We start from the raw sequence: 16,603 nt of genomic DNA, 5'->3' as shown, positions 1-16,603 counted from the left end.
CCTAAATGGATCACCACCTTTTTCAGCGATCCTATGTTTTAATAAAGTAATGACAAATTTTTGTCTTTTTTCACATTCCTATCTTGTGAAGGATAACTTGATAACTTAAATAGGCCTGTTGCGACTGATGAACAATGGTTTGAAATTTCTCAGAAGCTGTGATTCAAGACAACCTTTGGATTCTCCTTTTCATTTTCAAGCTTAGATAACGATGTGGCATGTAGGATAAATGAACATATTCAAAGATATTATGAGTATCTTTACAGTATATAATTATATATATATTATTGCACTGATTATCACAGAATCTGGGAGAAAAATACCAGAACTCATGATATATTTTGATTTCAAAATTAGTTATGCAAAGAAAAGCAAATTGCTTTAAATAAAAACATACCCATTACTCAATCCAATCAATTAGGTATTGCAAGTTTAACATACAAGATGATGAATTTCAAACAGTCAGATTACCTCCAACTTTGATGATGGTCTTTGCAACAACTTCTGATGGTCCTTGATATTTTTTAGACCAGCATCCAAGAGACTTTCCATTCCAGATTCTACTCCTTCAAAAAGGCAGGTCATAACACTCCTCTGTGAAGACATTTGGAGCATAATTTAAGTTTAATACCAAAGTAAAAAGAGAAGTTTTTTACTTAATTAGATGTGTGGATTTTGAGTAATGTGATTTGGTTTGGAAACAGTATGATCCAAAGTATGTAATATATTATCATTTAGGAATTTAAATGTTTAAAATAGAGGCAGATGGGATTAGGTTTCAGTTCTTTGAAGGTAGCTTTCTATTTTAGAAAGGTCAGAAAAAGTTATTTGAAAAAGTGACCTACATACAGAATTTCTAAGCAAACACGCAGAATTTATAAGCAAATTCTAAGAAAATGCCCAGCAAGAAATCTGAAAAGTTAATTTATAAACTGCTTAAATTACTGAGTTTATGATCTGTAGAAAAACAAATGGTCAAAGGTCACTTAGTTTAGTCTGAGTTCTGTTCAGAGGAATCAGGTTTCACTTTCATTCCAGAAGAATAAATCTTCAGTTCAGGACAGCAGTTTCACCCTCATAAATAGGGAACGATAGTTTGTGAAATCTCCAAGCTAAGTGAGTTGTACAGAATTTTCAAGCATTCAGAACTAAAAACAAATTTTAGCTATCAGAAATAGGTGGTGGTTCAGGCCACTAGATCTGTAAAGAAGTCTTAAAACTGTTTCAGGAGTCTAAGAATGAAAACTGGAAAAGTTAGTTAAGAAAGAAATTAAGAGTTAAAATTGGAGTGATATTTTTCTGGGATTAATTATTTGAAAAAGATTTTCCTGGGATAAGGGTTGAATTTCATTGTTACTGTTTATGACAAGAACTTTTCAATTTGATTTACATATATGTAATTTTTTTCTTTTGTTTAATAAATTTGAGTTTTTGTATTTAAACAACTTGGCAGCCTTATTTTGCACATTTCAATAATTAATCATCATGGTAACAAAACTATAGAAATAAAACTTCTGATCTGTCAAGACATGTTTCATTCTTTTTGTCCAGTATTACTATCAGCTCTGATTACAGCAGCAGAAACAATTCACCTTTGTCAGATTCCATGCTGCAAGATATATAAATATGGTCACATCTTGAATTCAAGACATCTAGACAGCAAATGGACAACACCTTTCTATACTGTCAATCACCATTTGTTTGTGTCTCTCTCCAGTAATTCAACCTTCAATTAGAAGTTCCAATTTCATACTCTCACCAATTATCATGGCCTGGGCAAAAGAGATAAAGCAGATAAAAGAATGGATAGCAGGTTGTTGACGAATTTCATCAAAAACTCAATCAAAACGTTTTCAAAGGAGAAAAGCAGACTGAGTCCAGGATTTAGGAGCCAATGGTAGAATATGGCCAAGGCAGTGAAAGACTGTGTCATTGTTGTGGTTCTGTTCGCCGAGCTGGGAATTTGTCTTGCAAACGTTTCGTCCCCTGTCTAGATGACATCCTCAGTGCTTGGGAGCCTCCTGTGAAGCGCTTCTGTGCTGTTTCCTCCGGCATTTATAGTGGCCTGTCTCTGCCGCTTCGGGTTGTCAGTTCGAGCTGTCCACTGTAGTGGCTGGTATATTGGGTCCAGGTCGATGTGTTTGTTGATAGAGTCTGTGGATGAGTGCCATGCCTCTAGGAATTCCCTGGCTGTTCCCTGTTTGGCTTGCCCTATAATGGTAGTGTTGTCCCAGTCGAATTCATGTTGCTTGTCATCTGTGTGTGTGGCTACTAAGGATAACTGGTCGTGTCGTTTTGTGGCTAGTTGGTGTTCGTGTATACGGATCGTTAACTGTCTTCCTGTTTGTCCGATGTAGTGTTTTGTGCAGTCCTTGCATGGGATTTTGTACACTACATTAGTTTTGCTCATGTTGGGTATCGGGTCCTTCATTCTGGTGAGTTGTCTGAGCGTGGCTGTTGGTTTGTGTGCTGTTATGAATCCGAGTGGTCGCAGTAGTCTGGCTGTCAGTTCAGAAATGCTCCTGATGTATAGTAGTGTGGCTAGTCCTTTGGGTTGCGGCATGTCCTCGTTCCATTGTCTCTCCCTTAGGCATCTGTTGATGAAATTGCGAGGGTATCCGTTTTTGGCACCTATACAAGGTATTCGCCAAAAATGGATACCCTCGCAATTTCATCAACAGATGCCTAAGGGAGAGACAATGGAACAGGACATGCCGCAACCCAAAGGACTAGCCACACTACTATACATCAGGAGTATTTCTGAACTGACAGCCAGACTACTGCGACCACTCGGACTCATAACAGCACACAAACCAACAGCCACGCTCAGACAACTCACCAGAACAAAGGACCCGATACCCAACATGAGCAAAACTAATGTAGTGTACAAAATCCCATGCAAGGACTGCACAAAACACTACATCGGACAAACAGGAAGACAGTTAACGATCCGTATACACGAACACCAACTAGCCACGAAACAACACGACCAGCTATCCTTAGTAGCCACACACACAGACGACAAGCAACATGAATTCAACTGGGACAACACTACCATTATAGGGCAAGCCAAACAGAGAACAGCCAGGGAATTCCTAGAGGCATGGCACTCATCCACAGACTCTATCAACAAACACATCGACCTGGACCCAATATACCGGCCACTACAGCGGACAGCTCGAACTGACAACCGGAAGCGGCAGAGACAGGCCACTATAAATACCGGAGAAAACAGCACAGAAGCGCTTCACAGGAGGCTCCTAAGCACAGAGGATGTCACCTAGACAGGGGACGAAACGTTTGCAAGACAAATTCCCAGCTCGGCGAACAGAACCACAACAACGAGCACGCGAGCTACAAATCTTCTCCCAAACTTTGAACTGTGTCATTAATACTATGTAGAGAAGGAATAGACAGATATAGATAAATTAATTCCAGAAGTTGGGAATTTACAACAAATATATGTAATCTAAAAAGTAAAATAGACATTTGAAGAAAAATCACAAAGCGTTTTTTCCAAGATTAGTGAAAATCTGGGGCTCTAGAATTTCCACAGTAAAATTGATAACACTTTTAGGACACTAGGAAAAGACATCAAAAGTTATGGAGCAGTAGTAGGAAAATAGAATAGAGGTACAGTTCAATTGAGGACTGAATACTGGGTAAAAATGACAGGAGCCTGAATAGCCTACTCCTGTTCCCATGAAAATATGGGGGAGAATTGATATTAGGATTTTAAATTGAAAAACTTGGGGGACAAGGACGTGTTTTAAAACTTGACTGGGATAAACAGATCTCGAATAAGTTTGGGTTTTAATAGAGTGGAACATGACAGATTGTTAAAGCAGACGAAAAAAGTCACAAACCAATATACATAAAATAATGAGATGGACGCAGAGGCAAGGTGGCACAGTGGTTAGCACTGCTGCCTCACAGCGCCAGAGACCTGGGTCAATTCCCGCTTCAAGCGACTGACTGTGGAGTTTGCACATTCTCCCAGTGTCTGCCTGGGTTTCCTCCGGGTGTTCCGGTTTCCTCCCACAAGTCCAAAAATGTGCAGGTTAGGTGAATTGGCCATGCTAAATTGCTCATAGTGTTAGGTGAAGGGGTAAATGTAGGGGAATGGGAATGGGTCTGGGTGGGTTGCGCTTCGGTGGGTCAGTGTGGACTTGTTGGGCCAAAGTGCCTGTTTCCACACTGTAAGTAATCTTAGTAATCTAAAAGTTATTTTGGTGATATTAACAAACAGATGGCAAGGATTAAGAATTTGATGCATAGTCCTTAGTACAAACATAACAGATGGAATCAATATTCAGGAGCAGAATGTATGGTGGGTGTGGAAACAATGGCTTTGGTCTTATTGGTCTTTAATGAGAGAAGTTTGACTCATCCATTAGAATCAGAATTGTAAGGATGATTGATAATAGCAGCTGACCCAGTGCTTGAATATGATACCACAGAGGTAGGCGAGGAAGAGAAGGCAACCAAGGATACATCAGTGAAGGATTTCAGAGGTGATTATGCTACATAGATCATTGCTATCAAACCACACCTGATTGTAAAGTTAAATTACATCAATGTGAGGCGGACAAGTAGACAAACCAAATAAATGAACTATTTGTTATCTGAAAAGATGGTGTTAAGCTTGGTGTTCATCACAAAAATGACTGAAGATTACACAACATCTGAAAGGAAGTTATGACAGACGATTCTAGAAATTCTGACATTTTGGCAATTTGTTTTAAGCACATATGTTATTTTTTTAAACATGAAACTCCCTTAAAATACAGAAAGAACAGATTTCATACTATTCATTCAACTCTCAATGTTTGGAATTTTTTCTTGAGGCTGGAAAAACACAGTACCTTGTAACTGGGTGAATCATCTATGTTCTCTTCGTCAAAATTCAGCTCCATGCTCATGAATGCTGCCAAATGACCTATGTGCTTTACAAGTCTTCTAATTGTTTGGCTTATTTTGTTCTCAGCTTCCATTACCATGGAAGAAATGTCTGAATCACAGCCCTGGAAACACACAAACAGACATAATGCTTTATTCAATATCTTGCTGCAAGCTTAACTCCTCCTCCTCCAGTTTTCAGAAATCCTATATGCAGGCAAGAATGTATTAGAATAAAACTTTACTGGTATTCAATTTTTTGTTTTGAAACTGCTGCTTTTTTTTAGTAAACAAGCAAAACAATTGCATATGTTGGAAATCTGAACAGAACTCAAAATGCAGTACATACATCATAAGTAACTCAGTACATCTAAGTAGAAAAGGCAGGATAACAAATAGTAAAATTTGTAAGAGGTTTATAGCACACTGAAATTATTTTACACTTTCTTTTATATCTTTAATCTGGTCTGTTAGATTGCTAGTGCTACAGTACAAGTTGTTGGCATTTTCAACCTGGAAGCAAAACTTTTATGTACTGTTGAAAATTACATAACAATTCATTTACTCCACTGATGGAAAGTTAGAATTATTAGTTAAGGATCTGTTGTTAAATCAAGGTAAAAATAAAATGTAATATGGGCTGACAGCTCCAAGATGGCTAACAAGGCCAACAAGATACACGTTTGGCTACAATGATGTCACATTGTTGCAACAGAACCTTCTGGCAGCCCCATTTGCTGCTGTCCCCTAACCACTTTGCTCAGGGAGTGGGGTGATGATTGAGACATTTAGGGCTCATTCTGAGCATGCTTCTGGGTTAATTGTTTTCTAATACATTTTAGAGGCACCTCTTGTATGGATGTTGTGTTTCTACGCAGGTTGCTGTGCAACCTAGTGGTGGCATTGGCAATAAATGTTGCCAAAATAAAAACAGAGGCACAACTTTGAATGTTAATCTTGTCAGCAGTAAGTTCTTCTATACTTATTTTCCAGACAAAATAATAGAAAATAACATTACATACCTGCAATAATAATTGTAAGTTTCTACCCAATGTCCTAACTTCCCCAAACAGTTCATCTTCAATGATCCCAAAGCAATTGTCTTTTGGGACAGTGTCAATCCATAACTTCAGTAAAATTGTGATCCTTTCAAAAACAGATGTGGCTCTGACACAATAAGTCTGCATGGCTCTATTATTAGTGAACACTGTTGAAATAAAAATTAAAATTATGCATGAAAAACTAAGCCCATAAATTCTTTCATTTCTTTCAAACAGACATAAAAATTAGCAGAAATAGGTCATTTAACCCCTCAAGCCTGCTCCACGAAACACTACAATCATGGCTGATCTGATTATAGCCTCAAATCCACATCCCCACATACCACTGATACCATTCAACCCTCTGCTTTTCAAGAATCTACCTACTTCTGCCCTAAAGACTTTCCAGGACTTTTCCTGAACAGGGAATGGAAGCAGAGAGTTTCATGATACTCAGAAAATTTCATTTCATCTCTGCTTTAAACGGGCTACCCTTGATTTTTTAAATAGTGACCCTGGACTTAAATTCTCTCTTACCAGGAAACGTACTCTTCACATCTATCCTGAAAAGACTCCTCAGAAGCTTGGACATTTTAAGCAAGTCACATTCTGCTTTTCCAGTCTCCAGCCAATACAAGCCCAGCCTATCAAACCTTTCAAGAGTCACTGGAGTCAGGAAAGGTCCCGGACGATTGGAAGATGGCTGTAGTAACCCCCTTGTTCAAGAAAGGATCAAGGCAAAAGATGGAAAATTATAGGCCAATCAGCTTAACCTCGGTTGTTGGTAAAATTCTAGAATCCATCATTAAGGATGAGGTTTCTAAATTCTTGGAAGAGCAGAGTCTGATTAGAACAAGTCAACATGGATTTAGTAAAGGGAGGTCATGCCTGACAAACCTGTTGGAATTTTTTGAAGAGGTAACAAGTAGGTTAGACCAGGGGAACCCAGTGGATGTGGTCTATCTGGACTTTCAAAAGGCCTTTGATAAGGTGCCACACGGGAGACTGCTGAGCAAGGTGAGGGCCCATGGTGTTCGAGGTGAGCTCCTGGGATGGATTGAGGATTGGCTATCTAACAGAAGGCAGAGAGTTGGGATAAAAGGTTCTTTTTCAGAATGGCAGCCGGTGACGAGCGGTGTCCCGCAGGGTTCGGTGCTGGGGCCACAGCTGTTCGCATTATATATTAATGATTTGGATGAGGGAACCGGGGGCATTCTAGCGAAGTTTGCCGATGATACAAAGTTAGGTAGACAGGCAGGTAGTACTGAGGAAGTGGGGAGGCTACAGAAGGATCTAGACAGGTTGGGAGAGTGGTCCAGGAAATGGCTGATGGAATTTAACGTGAGCAAGTGCGAGGTCTTGCACTTTGGCAAAAAGAATATAGGAATGGACTACTTTCTAAATGGTGAGAAACTTAATAAAGCCAAAGCACAAAGGGATCTGGGAGTGCTAGTCGAGGATTCTCTAAAGGTAAACATGCAGGTTGAGTCTGTGATTAAGAAAGCGAATGCAATGTTGTCTCTTATCTCAAGAGGGTTGGAATATAAAAGCAGAGATGTACTACTAAGACTTTATAAAGCTCTGGTTAGGCCCCATTTGGAGTACTGTGTCCAGTTTTGGTCCCCACACCTCAGGAAGGACATACTGGCACTGGAACGTGTCCAGCGGAGATTCACACGGATGATCCCTGGAATGACAGGTCTAGCATATGAGGAACGGCTGAGGATACTGGGATTGTATTCGTTGGAGTTTAGAAGATTAAGGGGAGATCTAATAGAGACGTACAAAATAATACATGGCTTTGAAAAGGTGGATGCTAGAAAATTGTTTCCGTTAGGCGAGGAGACTAGGACCCGTGGACACAGCCTTAGAATTAGAGGGGGTCATTTCAGAACGGAAATGCGGAGACATTTCTTCAGCCAGAGAGTGGTGGGCCTGTGGAATTCATTGCCACGGAGTGCAGTGGAAGCCGGGACGCTAAATGTCTTCAAGGCCGAGATTGATAGGTTCTTGTTGTCTAGAGGAATTAAGGGCTACGGGGAGAATGCTGGCAAGTGGAGCTGAAATGCGCATCAGCCATGATTGAATGGCGGAGTGGACTCGATGGGCCGAATGGCCTTACTTCCACTCCTATGTCTTATGGTCTTATGGTCTTCCTCACAAGTCAACACAACCAATCTAGGTACTAGTCTAGTAACCATTCACTAAACTGCCTCCAATGTTTTGAACCCTTGCTTAAATTAAAAAGTGAACAATATCGTGAACAATATTCTAGATGCAATTTCATCAGTACCTCAAGTAATTTAAGCATAACTTCACTACTCTTGTATTCTATCCCCTTGTGATAAATGATAACATTCTATTGGATTTCCTAATTACTCGCTGCACGTGCATACTAACCTTTTGCAATTCATGCACAAGGATACCCAGATCCTTTCGCACCTTATTGCTCTGCAATCACTTTATTTTGTCATTTAAAAGGTTTGCATTCTTTACCACAACAAGGAAACCTATTTAACTCAGATTTATTGTCAAGTTCTCAGAATAAACTCATCATACATCATTGGAAAGCATGCAGTTACTTGTTTTTTCCTTTCAGTTCTAATAAACACCAAAGTACTTTTGGAAATAAAAGCTAAATTCAATTTTTTAAAAATCAAAATGACACACTTACAGCTTTGTTGACTTTCTTCATCTAGCTGTTCGTAGGATTGAGATATTTCCATCGTCCATTTGTGAATAGTTAGGAGGTCAGTGATAAGTCTGACTGGAATGTTCTCCTGTGATAAATAACTTCTTCCCAGAAAATCAACAGCTTCCCCTAAAAGTTCCTTACAAACAGCAGGCAGTGTTGACTCCGACCCTGCTAATATTATACTCTGAGAAACGTTCAGCAAATCTGTTTGGAAATTAAAAGAATCTCATTAGTGAAAATACTTGAATAATTGCTTAAACAGTTCAGGTTCCATCTTGAATACAAAATAATTTTTATGATTCACAAAACAAATTCCTCTAACAAAACCTGCTTTATGTGGAAATTCATTTTGCCCCAGTTTTAATTTTGCTGAACTATAATATTTCTTATGCAATTTGAAAAAAGGCATTGAGCAGTTTATTTGGGAAAATTTACAATGAAGTCATTCTGGGAAACAATGCTTTTTATACTTAAAGTCCATCTACCTTGCAACGGCAGTATTCCCATCTGTCAAGAAGCATGTTAATGCAGGTAAAATTTAACAAAGCAACTGCTGCGCAACTTGAAATTCATAGAAATAATTCAGACGTTACGTGCATTCTTCATCTTGTCACACGGCAGCTATTATGTTGCCTCGAGTTCAATAAGGTTGGCAGCTGTCCTAAACGATAAAATGTGGCATCCATGGAGTTGCCATGGTGACGCCTTAACAATTTTCTTTGCAAAGTACATACTCAAAATAACTTAATCTACATAATCATTACAAATGCTTTTTTATATTGTATAATTCAATGAAACGTTTGCAATACTTCTGATAGAAATAATGACAAAATAATATTCACTAAAATGAATTGGTGCTGACAAAATGCTCAGTCACATTTACTACAAGCATCAAAAAATGTGGTCTTAAGTCAGAAATATTCAAGTCAAAAGGATGTGTGCTTAGGAGCTGCAGCTTTGAAAAAAGTCAAGTATTTGGAATTGCCTTAACATTACGCCCCTGTGAATTAATAAACCAAAGGAATCAAGAACCCACACAAAAATTGTTAGCAGCTATTTGGTTTAAAAGGTTCTAAAGTAACAATGTATATCATACAATCTGTATCCAATCGTGAACCACATGTCAGGGTATGCATGCACATGCACATGTGTTTGGGGGCATGGGGGAAGGGGGAATGAGTGGTATGTGCATATGGAGAATGCATGTGGGGGAGGTGATTGGTGTGTATGGACCAAGTATATGAGAGAGGGTACGAGAGAGAGAGAGGGCACGAGAGAGAGTTGGAGAGTGGGGAGAGAGTAGGAGAATGCTTGAGAGCAAGGGAGCAATTGAGCGTGTGCACACACATGTGTCAGACCACGTGTGTGTGTGTGTGTGTGTGTGTGTGTGTGTGTGTGTGTGTGTGTGTGTGTGTGTGTGTGTGTGTGTGTGTGTGTTGGGGGTGAAGTAACGATGGAGGTGGAAACGGTTACATTTCAGTTAATCCACAGAAATCTTACTTGATTGAACAAGTGGCCAATCTACTGCAAGCTCTTTTGGAAGATGGTGGCAGCAGGAATTGGAATGTTTCTTTCTGATTCAGCAATTCCTATTTTAAGACAGCATATTGGAATATTTTGCAGGCCACATTCCACATTCAATTCCATCTGTGCAGAGAACCAATCTCAACTGGGATGACATAAAAATTTGCTCAAGAATACTAAGTTCAGGAAGCAGGTGAGAAAGAGAGACTGGGAATTTCTAGGTTTAAAGAATCCAAAGTCCATCATCCACTTTCTACTATTAAAAGTAGCCACAGCTTCTATTCACAATAGCTATCCACTGGATGGCACACAACACGTGTGCAAGCAAACGAGATTTGCTTTAGGTATGTCTGAACTTGTCAACGCCATTCAGACTCACGTGAAATTAAAGTTAGTTAATAGAATGTGATCGGTGACAACGGAGCCATGAAAAAAGGTGAAGGTCATCAGGGACAGGCAAGAATGAGAGATTGAGATTACAGTCAGACCAGCCATGGTCAGCACGGCTGACTAGAGGGGCTAGCAGGCTGCTCCTGCTCCTAATTTTTATGCATCTATATACATACTCAGGACAAGAAATAGGGTCAAGATAAAGGGAGAAGACAGACAGAAATGACCAAAAACAAAATCAAGTACTCATTATACATACAAGTACTCATTGAAACAGTATCATTTGTGAACTGAATTACTATATACAGATATAGAACAGTTTGGAGATACCTGTTGAATGTGCAGAATGCAGATTCTGAACGCTTAAAGCTTGGATTCCTGCTAAACATCCAGACATTCTTTTGCTTTTGAAAAAGCTTCTACTTCTAAGCATGAAAAAAGTTAATAGTGGAATTTCAGTTCTTTGAAACATAACAAATTGCTGCATTTATATCATTAACAATAGTACCTAAGTGCTGATCTATGTATTTACACATTCTAAATCATAATACAAATTTAAAGAAAAACAGAACTATGAATGCTGGAGTATATAACTGATGGGGCACTTCGGATATATTTTAAGGTAAATACTTCTTTTCAAACTATTCATGGGATTCAAACTGGTACAAATTGTAATCTGATGTGAACACTGACAAAATAAACTTTACATGCACAATTCAAGATTCCTGCACTTTAATACTGATTGCACTTCAAATTACTTAATGGAGTGTAAAGTGCTTAGTAATGTCAACGATCATAAAAAACATGACATTAATACAAGTTTTTATTTTTGAGCAATGCTGGAACAGAATACAAAAATAAACTTGTATTTTAAAACAGCCCAATATATATGGTGCTTCATGAATTAGCAAAATAATACAAAATAAATTGTTCAGACCCCAGGAGGTCATCTCTAGAAATGTTGCAACTAATTCTACCAGCAAAACCAAAAAACAATAAGATTAATGTTTTTTTTTATTTTGATGGTATTGATTGAGACACGAATACTGGCATAAAACTGGAAGAATTGCTGATCTGATTTTAATGATATTTTTCCACAACAGTTGGTAAGGATTTTATTTCACCTGAAGGGTCGAGGCTCCAATAATGTATGGGTTTGAAAGTAGAGTACAGACCTGAGCACTTGTGTGGAACTCAAGAAGGAATCTCTGATCAAGAAATAAGAGCACTATCAACTGAACCATGTTGATGCATATAAGAGAAAGCAGTTTTATGTTTTCCCTGAGTAAGATCAACTAATTCCTACAATATAGCTGATAACATTTAGCTGGGGTTTTAGAGGTCATGTCAAATATAGTGCCAGTTTGGATAAAACTTAGCATAAAAACTAACACTAATTGCAAAGTATTAAAAGAATTTATAGAATAGAATCTCTAGAGTGTGGAAACAGGCCCTTTGGCCCAACAAGTCCACACCGACCCTCGAAAGGGTAACCCACCCAGACCTATTCCCTTACCCTATAAACCTATACAATAGACAATTCACCTAACCTGCACATCTTTGAACTGTGGGAGGAAACCCACACAGACATGAAGAAAATGTGCAAACTCCACACAGACAGTCACAGTCACCAGAGGCTGGAATCGAACCTGGGTCCCGGGCGCTGTGAGGCAGCAGTGCTAACCACTGAGCCACTGCGCTGCCCCTATTCTATAGAGCACTATTTCTTAAGAGGGCATCGAGTTAAGTAAAACATGTATCTTTTGACAGGTGATAATGAAATGCTCTGGAATTTTATTCATTTGAATTTTTGTCTAATATTGTTACATAGCAATCAGCTCGCTCTAGGAATTTGGACTTTTGTTATGGAGATGCACTGTCTCAAACACCTTAATAAATATCTACATCTAACAATGATGTTCACTTAGAAGTATGTGTGAAGGGAAAATGCTAGAGTAGAAAACAATTAAATAACCAAACAGGATTAATGCTTTCACTGCTAAAGATGGAACATCCTATAAAGATCACATTTGTTTTTTTAAAGACACTTTCTCAAATACACATTTCTTTCCTAACTGAATAGGGTTATTTTAGATTTTTTTAAAGCTATTACTAAACTTCTGAATTTGCTGTCGATTTGCAATTTCATGCAATTCATAAAATTGGCAAAATGTTGCCAAGCAACAGTATTCCAACTGCACTACAAAACTTATATAAAAAGTACGGTCAGCATTCAAGGCAGAATTACAGCAGAGATTATTTCAGTGCCTTAGCAATACAATAAAATGAATATGCAGAGCAAAAATCTATTTTCACACAGACTGTTTCCTCATTTTACAAAGATGCATCACAAAGTCATCAGTAACACAGCTATCAACTGGCAAAATACACAATTCTCAAGAACACTAGCTTCTGTTTCAGTTGGCAAATACAAAGTCGACTTTTTTCAAACATTGAAACTTAGAGAAGGAAATTTACCAAGCAGCATCTACTTCTGAAAATAACTTTTTAAAAAAAAATCAACATTTCAGGTTCAGTTAGTTTGGTGCTATTTTCATTATATAATGTAGTAACTATATGTACACACACACACTTTTTAAAAAATGTCCAGCATTGCTTTAGACAACATCTAAGGGACAATGTGCATCACCCGGAACACAAGCAAATGTATTTGTCGTGATTGTAACAACGTCAACCAGGTGGACCTCAGAATGAGTTCCCTGATTGGACCAGGTTAACAGCCCCAGTCAGGCATTTCTGGCTGTCAGATAAGAACGCGTGCGTCTGACACCTTGATATTGACAGCTGGCTCACAGGGCTGGATCAGTGTCAAGGACATTCCACATGTAAATAAAAGGATGACTTAGTGACGGGATATTGGCCTCTGTAGAGTTATTTCAGTGGCAATGAAAGTAAAGCGCACTCCTGAAGAAATTTGCTCACAACAGTTGCCTTTGGAGTAAGCATTTCTGGCATCATGCTGCTTATTTAGATAGCTTAAATGTGATTCTGCCAAAGACTGGGCGCAGAATATGTAAACAATGTGTTATTGTTTTCCCCGACAAATGACACTGGGGCAGAAGAAAAGTAACAAATAGTTCTCCTAACAGCTTGTGGACCCACAGCTCTTTAAGTTACTAGGAGCTGAACTTTCCCTGAGGCACCAGACATTAAAACCTTTTGAGAGTTGACGGATTTAGCTAAGGAATATTCCAACTCCAAATCTCCTTTAATTCAGACCCTTTTCCTCAGCAATTTGAGAACTAGGAGAATCCATATCTGGACTTTTCACTAGGTTACGATGACCAGCAGAGGGATGTGACTTGGTTTCAACCCCTAATGAGATGGTGAGAGATTGTTTCATATGTGGGATTAATGCAAAAGCACCTAACAACTGAAGCCCAACTGGATTTCAAACAGACACTACAACTGGCTTAATTATTGGAAAAATACAAGAAGTGGAGCATATGAGTTGCAGAATATTTTGATGGAAGCTGTCACCCTCACCAGTTCAACTGAGCTTGGGAAACACTAATCAAATGAAGGCAATTACATAGCGTCAATCAGGACATATTCTGAGTAGTCCACAGCAAGATCCCAAAACAAAGCCAAGCCTTGGCCAAATAGTTAAATATTCTTCAGGATTTCAGTCTGCAAGCCATTGCACTTGCTGCAAGTATATGACCCAGAAACTGCAAAAGAGTCCCACTACACCTAAACTGAGTAAGAGAACTCATAGGCCAATATCCAGGAGAGTATACACCCTGAAAAATCCACCTATATATGGTTTGGAACAGTTAAATTTTACAAATATCCAAATGAGAACCAATCAAAATAACTGACTGGTTAAATGGTGACCCAATTCTAATGGAGGTCGATACTGGTGCAGCTGTTTCAGTAACCACAGAACCAGCCTTTAACAAAATACGCTCTGGACTCCAACCCTTACGTTTGTGCAAGACATCAGCTAGATTGAGACCCTATACTGGAAAACATTTACAATTTACAACTTCTGTTCTAGTCTCATATGAGATACAGCTGGTAGTGATAGGGAAAATCAGAGGGCCATCACAACCAGAACTGAACTGAAACCTTTTGGAGCCAGAGAGGCCAGATTACAGTAGAGGACAGCATATTATCATGGGGAGAAAAGTTGATTGTCCCAAGCAAAGGTCACCATCAGATATTGGCTGAACTCCACCACAGTCATCCAGGGTCTCCAAAATGAAAATGTTGGTAAGAAGTTATGTCTATTGGCCAGGATTGGATGCAGACGTAGCCATGTTGGTGCAGCAGTGCCCAGAGTGCCAACAAGGACAAAAATTACTGCCAGTGGCTCCACATTTTTTGGGAATAGTCAGATAAACCCTGGACTCATTTACACATCGAATATGCAGGTCCTTTTATTGGTTCAATGTTCCTAATCATTGTGGGCGCCCACGCAGAATGGCTGGACATGCATAGAGTTCATTTGTGAAACACAGATGACAACAGAAAAACAGCACACATATTTTGCAATTCACGGACTCCTGGAAGTTTTGGTCACAGATAATGGCCATCGTTTATCAGCAGGGAATTTGAGTATTTCCTAAAGTTCCATGCCATTCAACCTACAAGGACAGCTCCACACCACCAATTGTCAAATGATCTGGTTGAAACAACCATTCACATTTTAAAGGTAGGCTTAAAGAAACAGCCTACACCTTCACTAGATACCAAACTATCCCAGTTTGATTTGATTGTAGGACCACCTCTCATGCAAATACAGGGATAGGTCCGGCAGAGTTGGTAATGGGGAGAAGACTCTGCACCAGGTAAAATCTGATCTTACCAGACCTGGGGCTGACGGTGAAACAGCATCAGAAACATCAGTGCCAGACACAAGACTCCAGTAAGTGAGAGAAATAGTTTACTTCAGGGGATGAAGTTTGATGTAGAAGCCACCACAGCCTTGCAAACGTAAGAGGCATGGCTGACACAAGATCAGGTTCAGTGACGTATAAAGTCTGGCTAGGTGCAACGGTCCGAAACAAACATGTGCACCATATGAGAGCTGCAAACTTGCGAAAGGGGCATGAGCAAAACATGCCCATCACCTCAGAATAGTCAGAAAGGCTGGCGGAAAATTTTGTTTCATTCTCTCAGGTTAGGAGATTGAAACTGCACACAGTATTCCAGATGTGGTCTCACCAGGACACTGTATGATTACAGCAAGCTCCTTCACTTGAATCCTCCCTCTATTATATTACCAAAGAGTTTTGAATTATCTGTTTTAAACCACTTTGAACTAAATCAAAAAGAACTACAGCTGTTGTATTTAGAATTTCACTCGTACTGATAGATAAACATTCAAAAATAAAACAAATTGTCATTCCTGCACTGAAAATGGAATGGACAGGTGAAAAAGCTTTGGGAAGCCAGTGCAGCAGTACTGTTTCAGAAAAGGCCACATAGACTGAAGATTATGATCCACTATCAATACCAGAAAAATGATTGCTAATTTTTGTTAACATATTCCCAATCAAATTATATCCTTCTTACTCAATGCAGAGTTTTCAAATCATTTTTGAAACACATGGAAACCCATTTCAAAAGCTACTGACCGTCTTCTAGATAAAGTAGAAGAGGAGGTTAAATCAGTTTCCCAGTCATCATTCGGGTCATAAAAAAGGTCTTCATCTCCAGGATGTGTATTGCCCTGCTAAGATATATTATAATCAGGTTTGGTATAATGTTGAAATAACAGCAAAACAATAATGTTCATTTCCATCATTTTTTACGATATCTGACAAGTATTTTGAAGATGCAGAAGACAGCGACATTTAAATAATAGACTTTGAAGAAAAGCAATTCATTGTTTAAGTAAAAGAAAGACAAAAGGTTCACTAACAAAATACAGCAAGTAATTTGTTAACATATCTTCACTATCAATAAACATCACACACTGACTACGTTGAGAAACCTCCAGTCCAAAGTTTCCAGCAGCAGCTTTCCTTACTTATTTTGTGATGTGAGCTTTTATTGCTCACCTTACTCCATACACTAGAGTCATTTG

At 38.9% G+C, this 16,603-nt stretch overlaps 1 protein-coding gene across 2 annotated transcripts in view; it reads right to left on the bottom strand.

Moving 5' to 3' along the window:
* kif14 (kinesin family member 14) overlaps positions 1 to 16,603 on the bottom strand; it is a 114,462-nt gene that overhangs the window by 19,367 nt on the left and 78,492 nt on the right. The window contains exons 22-27 of one of the 2 annotated variants that reach the window (XM_072573837.1): positions 16,152 to 16,249; positions 10,879 to 10,973; positions 8,614 to 8,838; positions 5,922 to 6,106; positions 4,866 to 5,024; positions 472 to 594 (exon numbers count right to left, since the gene is read on the bottom strand). In XM_072573837.1, coding sequence (XP_072429938.1) covers positions 472 to 594; positions 4,866 to 5,024; positions 5,922 to 6,106; positions 8,614 to 8,838; positions 10,879 to 10,973; positions 16,152 to 16,249 — 885 coding nt within the window. The remainder of the gene's footprint in view (positions 1 to 471; positions 595 to 4,865; positions 5,025 to 5,921; positions 6,107 to 8,613; positions 8,839 to 10,878; positions 10,974 to 16,151; positions 16,250 to 16,603) is intronic. The other variant, XM_072573838.1, reaches the window with a different exon arrangement.

The sequence above is a fragment of the Chiloscyllium punctatum genome, chromosome 7 (assembly GCF_047496795.1).
Source record: "Chiloscyllium punctatum isolate Juve2018m chromosome 7, sChiPun1.3, whole genome shotgun sequence".
NCBI classification, from domain to species: domain Eukaryota; kingdom Metazoa; phylum Chordata; class Chondrichthyes; order Orectolobiformes; family Hemiscylliidae; genus Chiloscyllium; species Chiloscyllium punctatum.
Note: the sequence above shows the minus strand (reverse complement) of the source record. Positions and strands in the feature narration are given on the sequence as shown.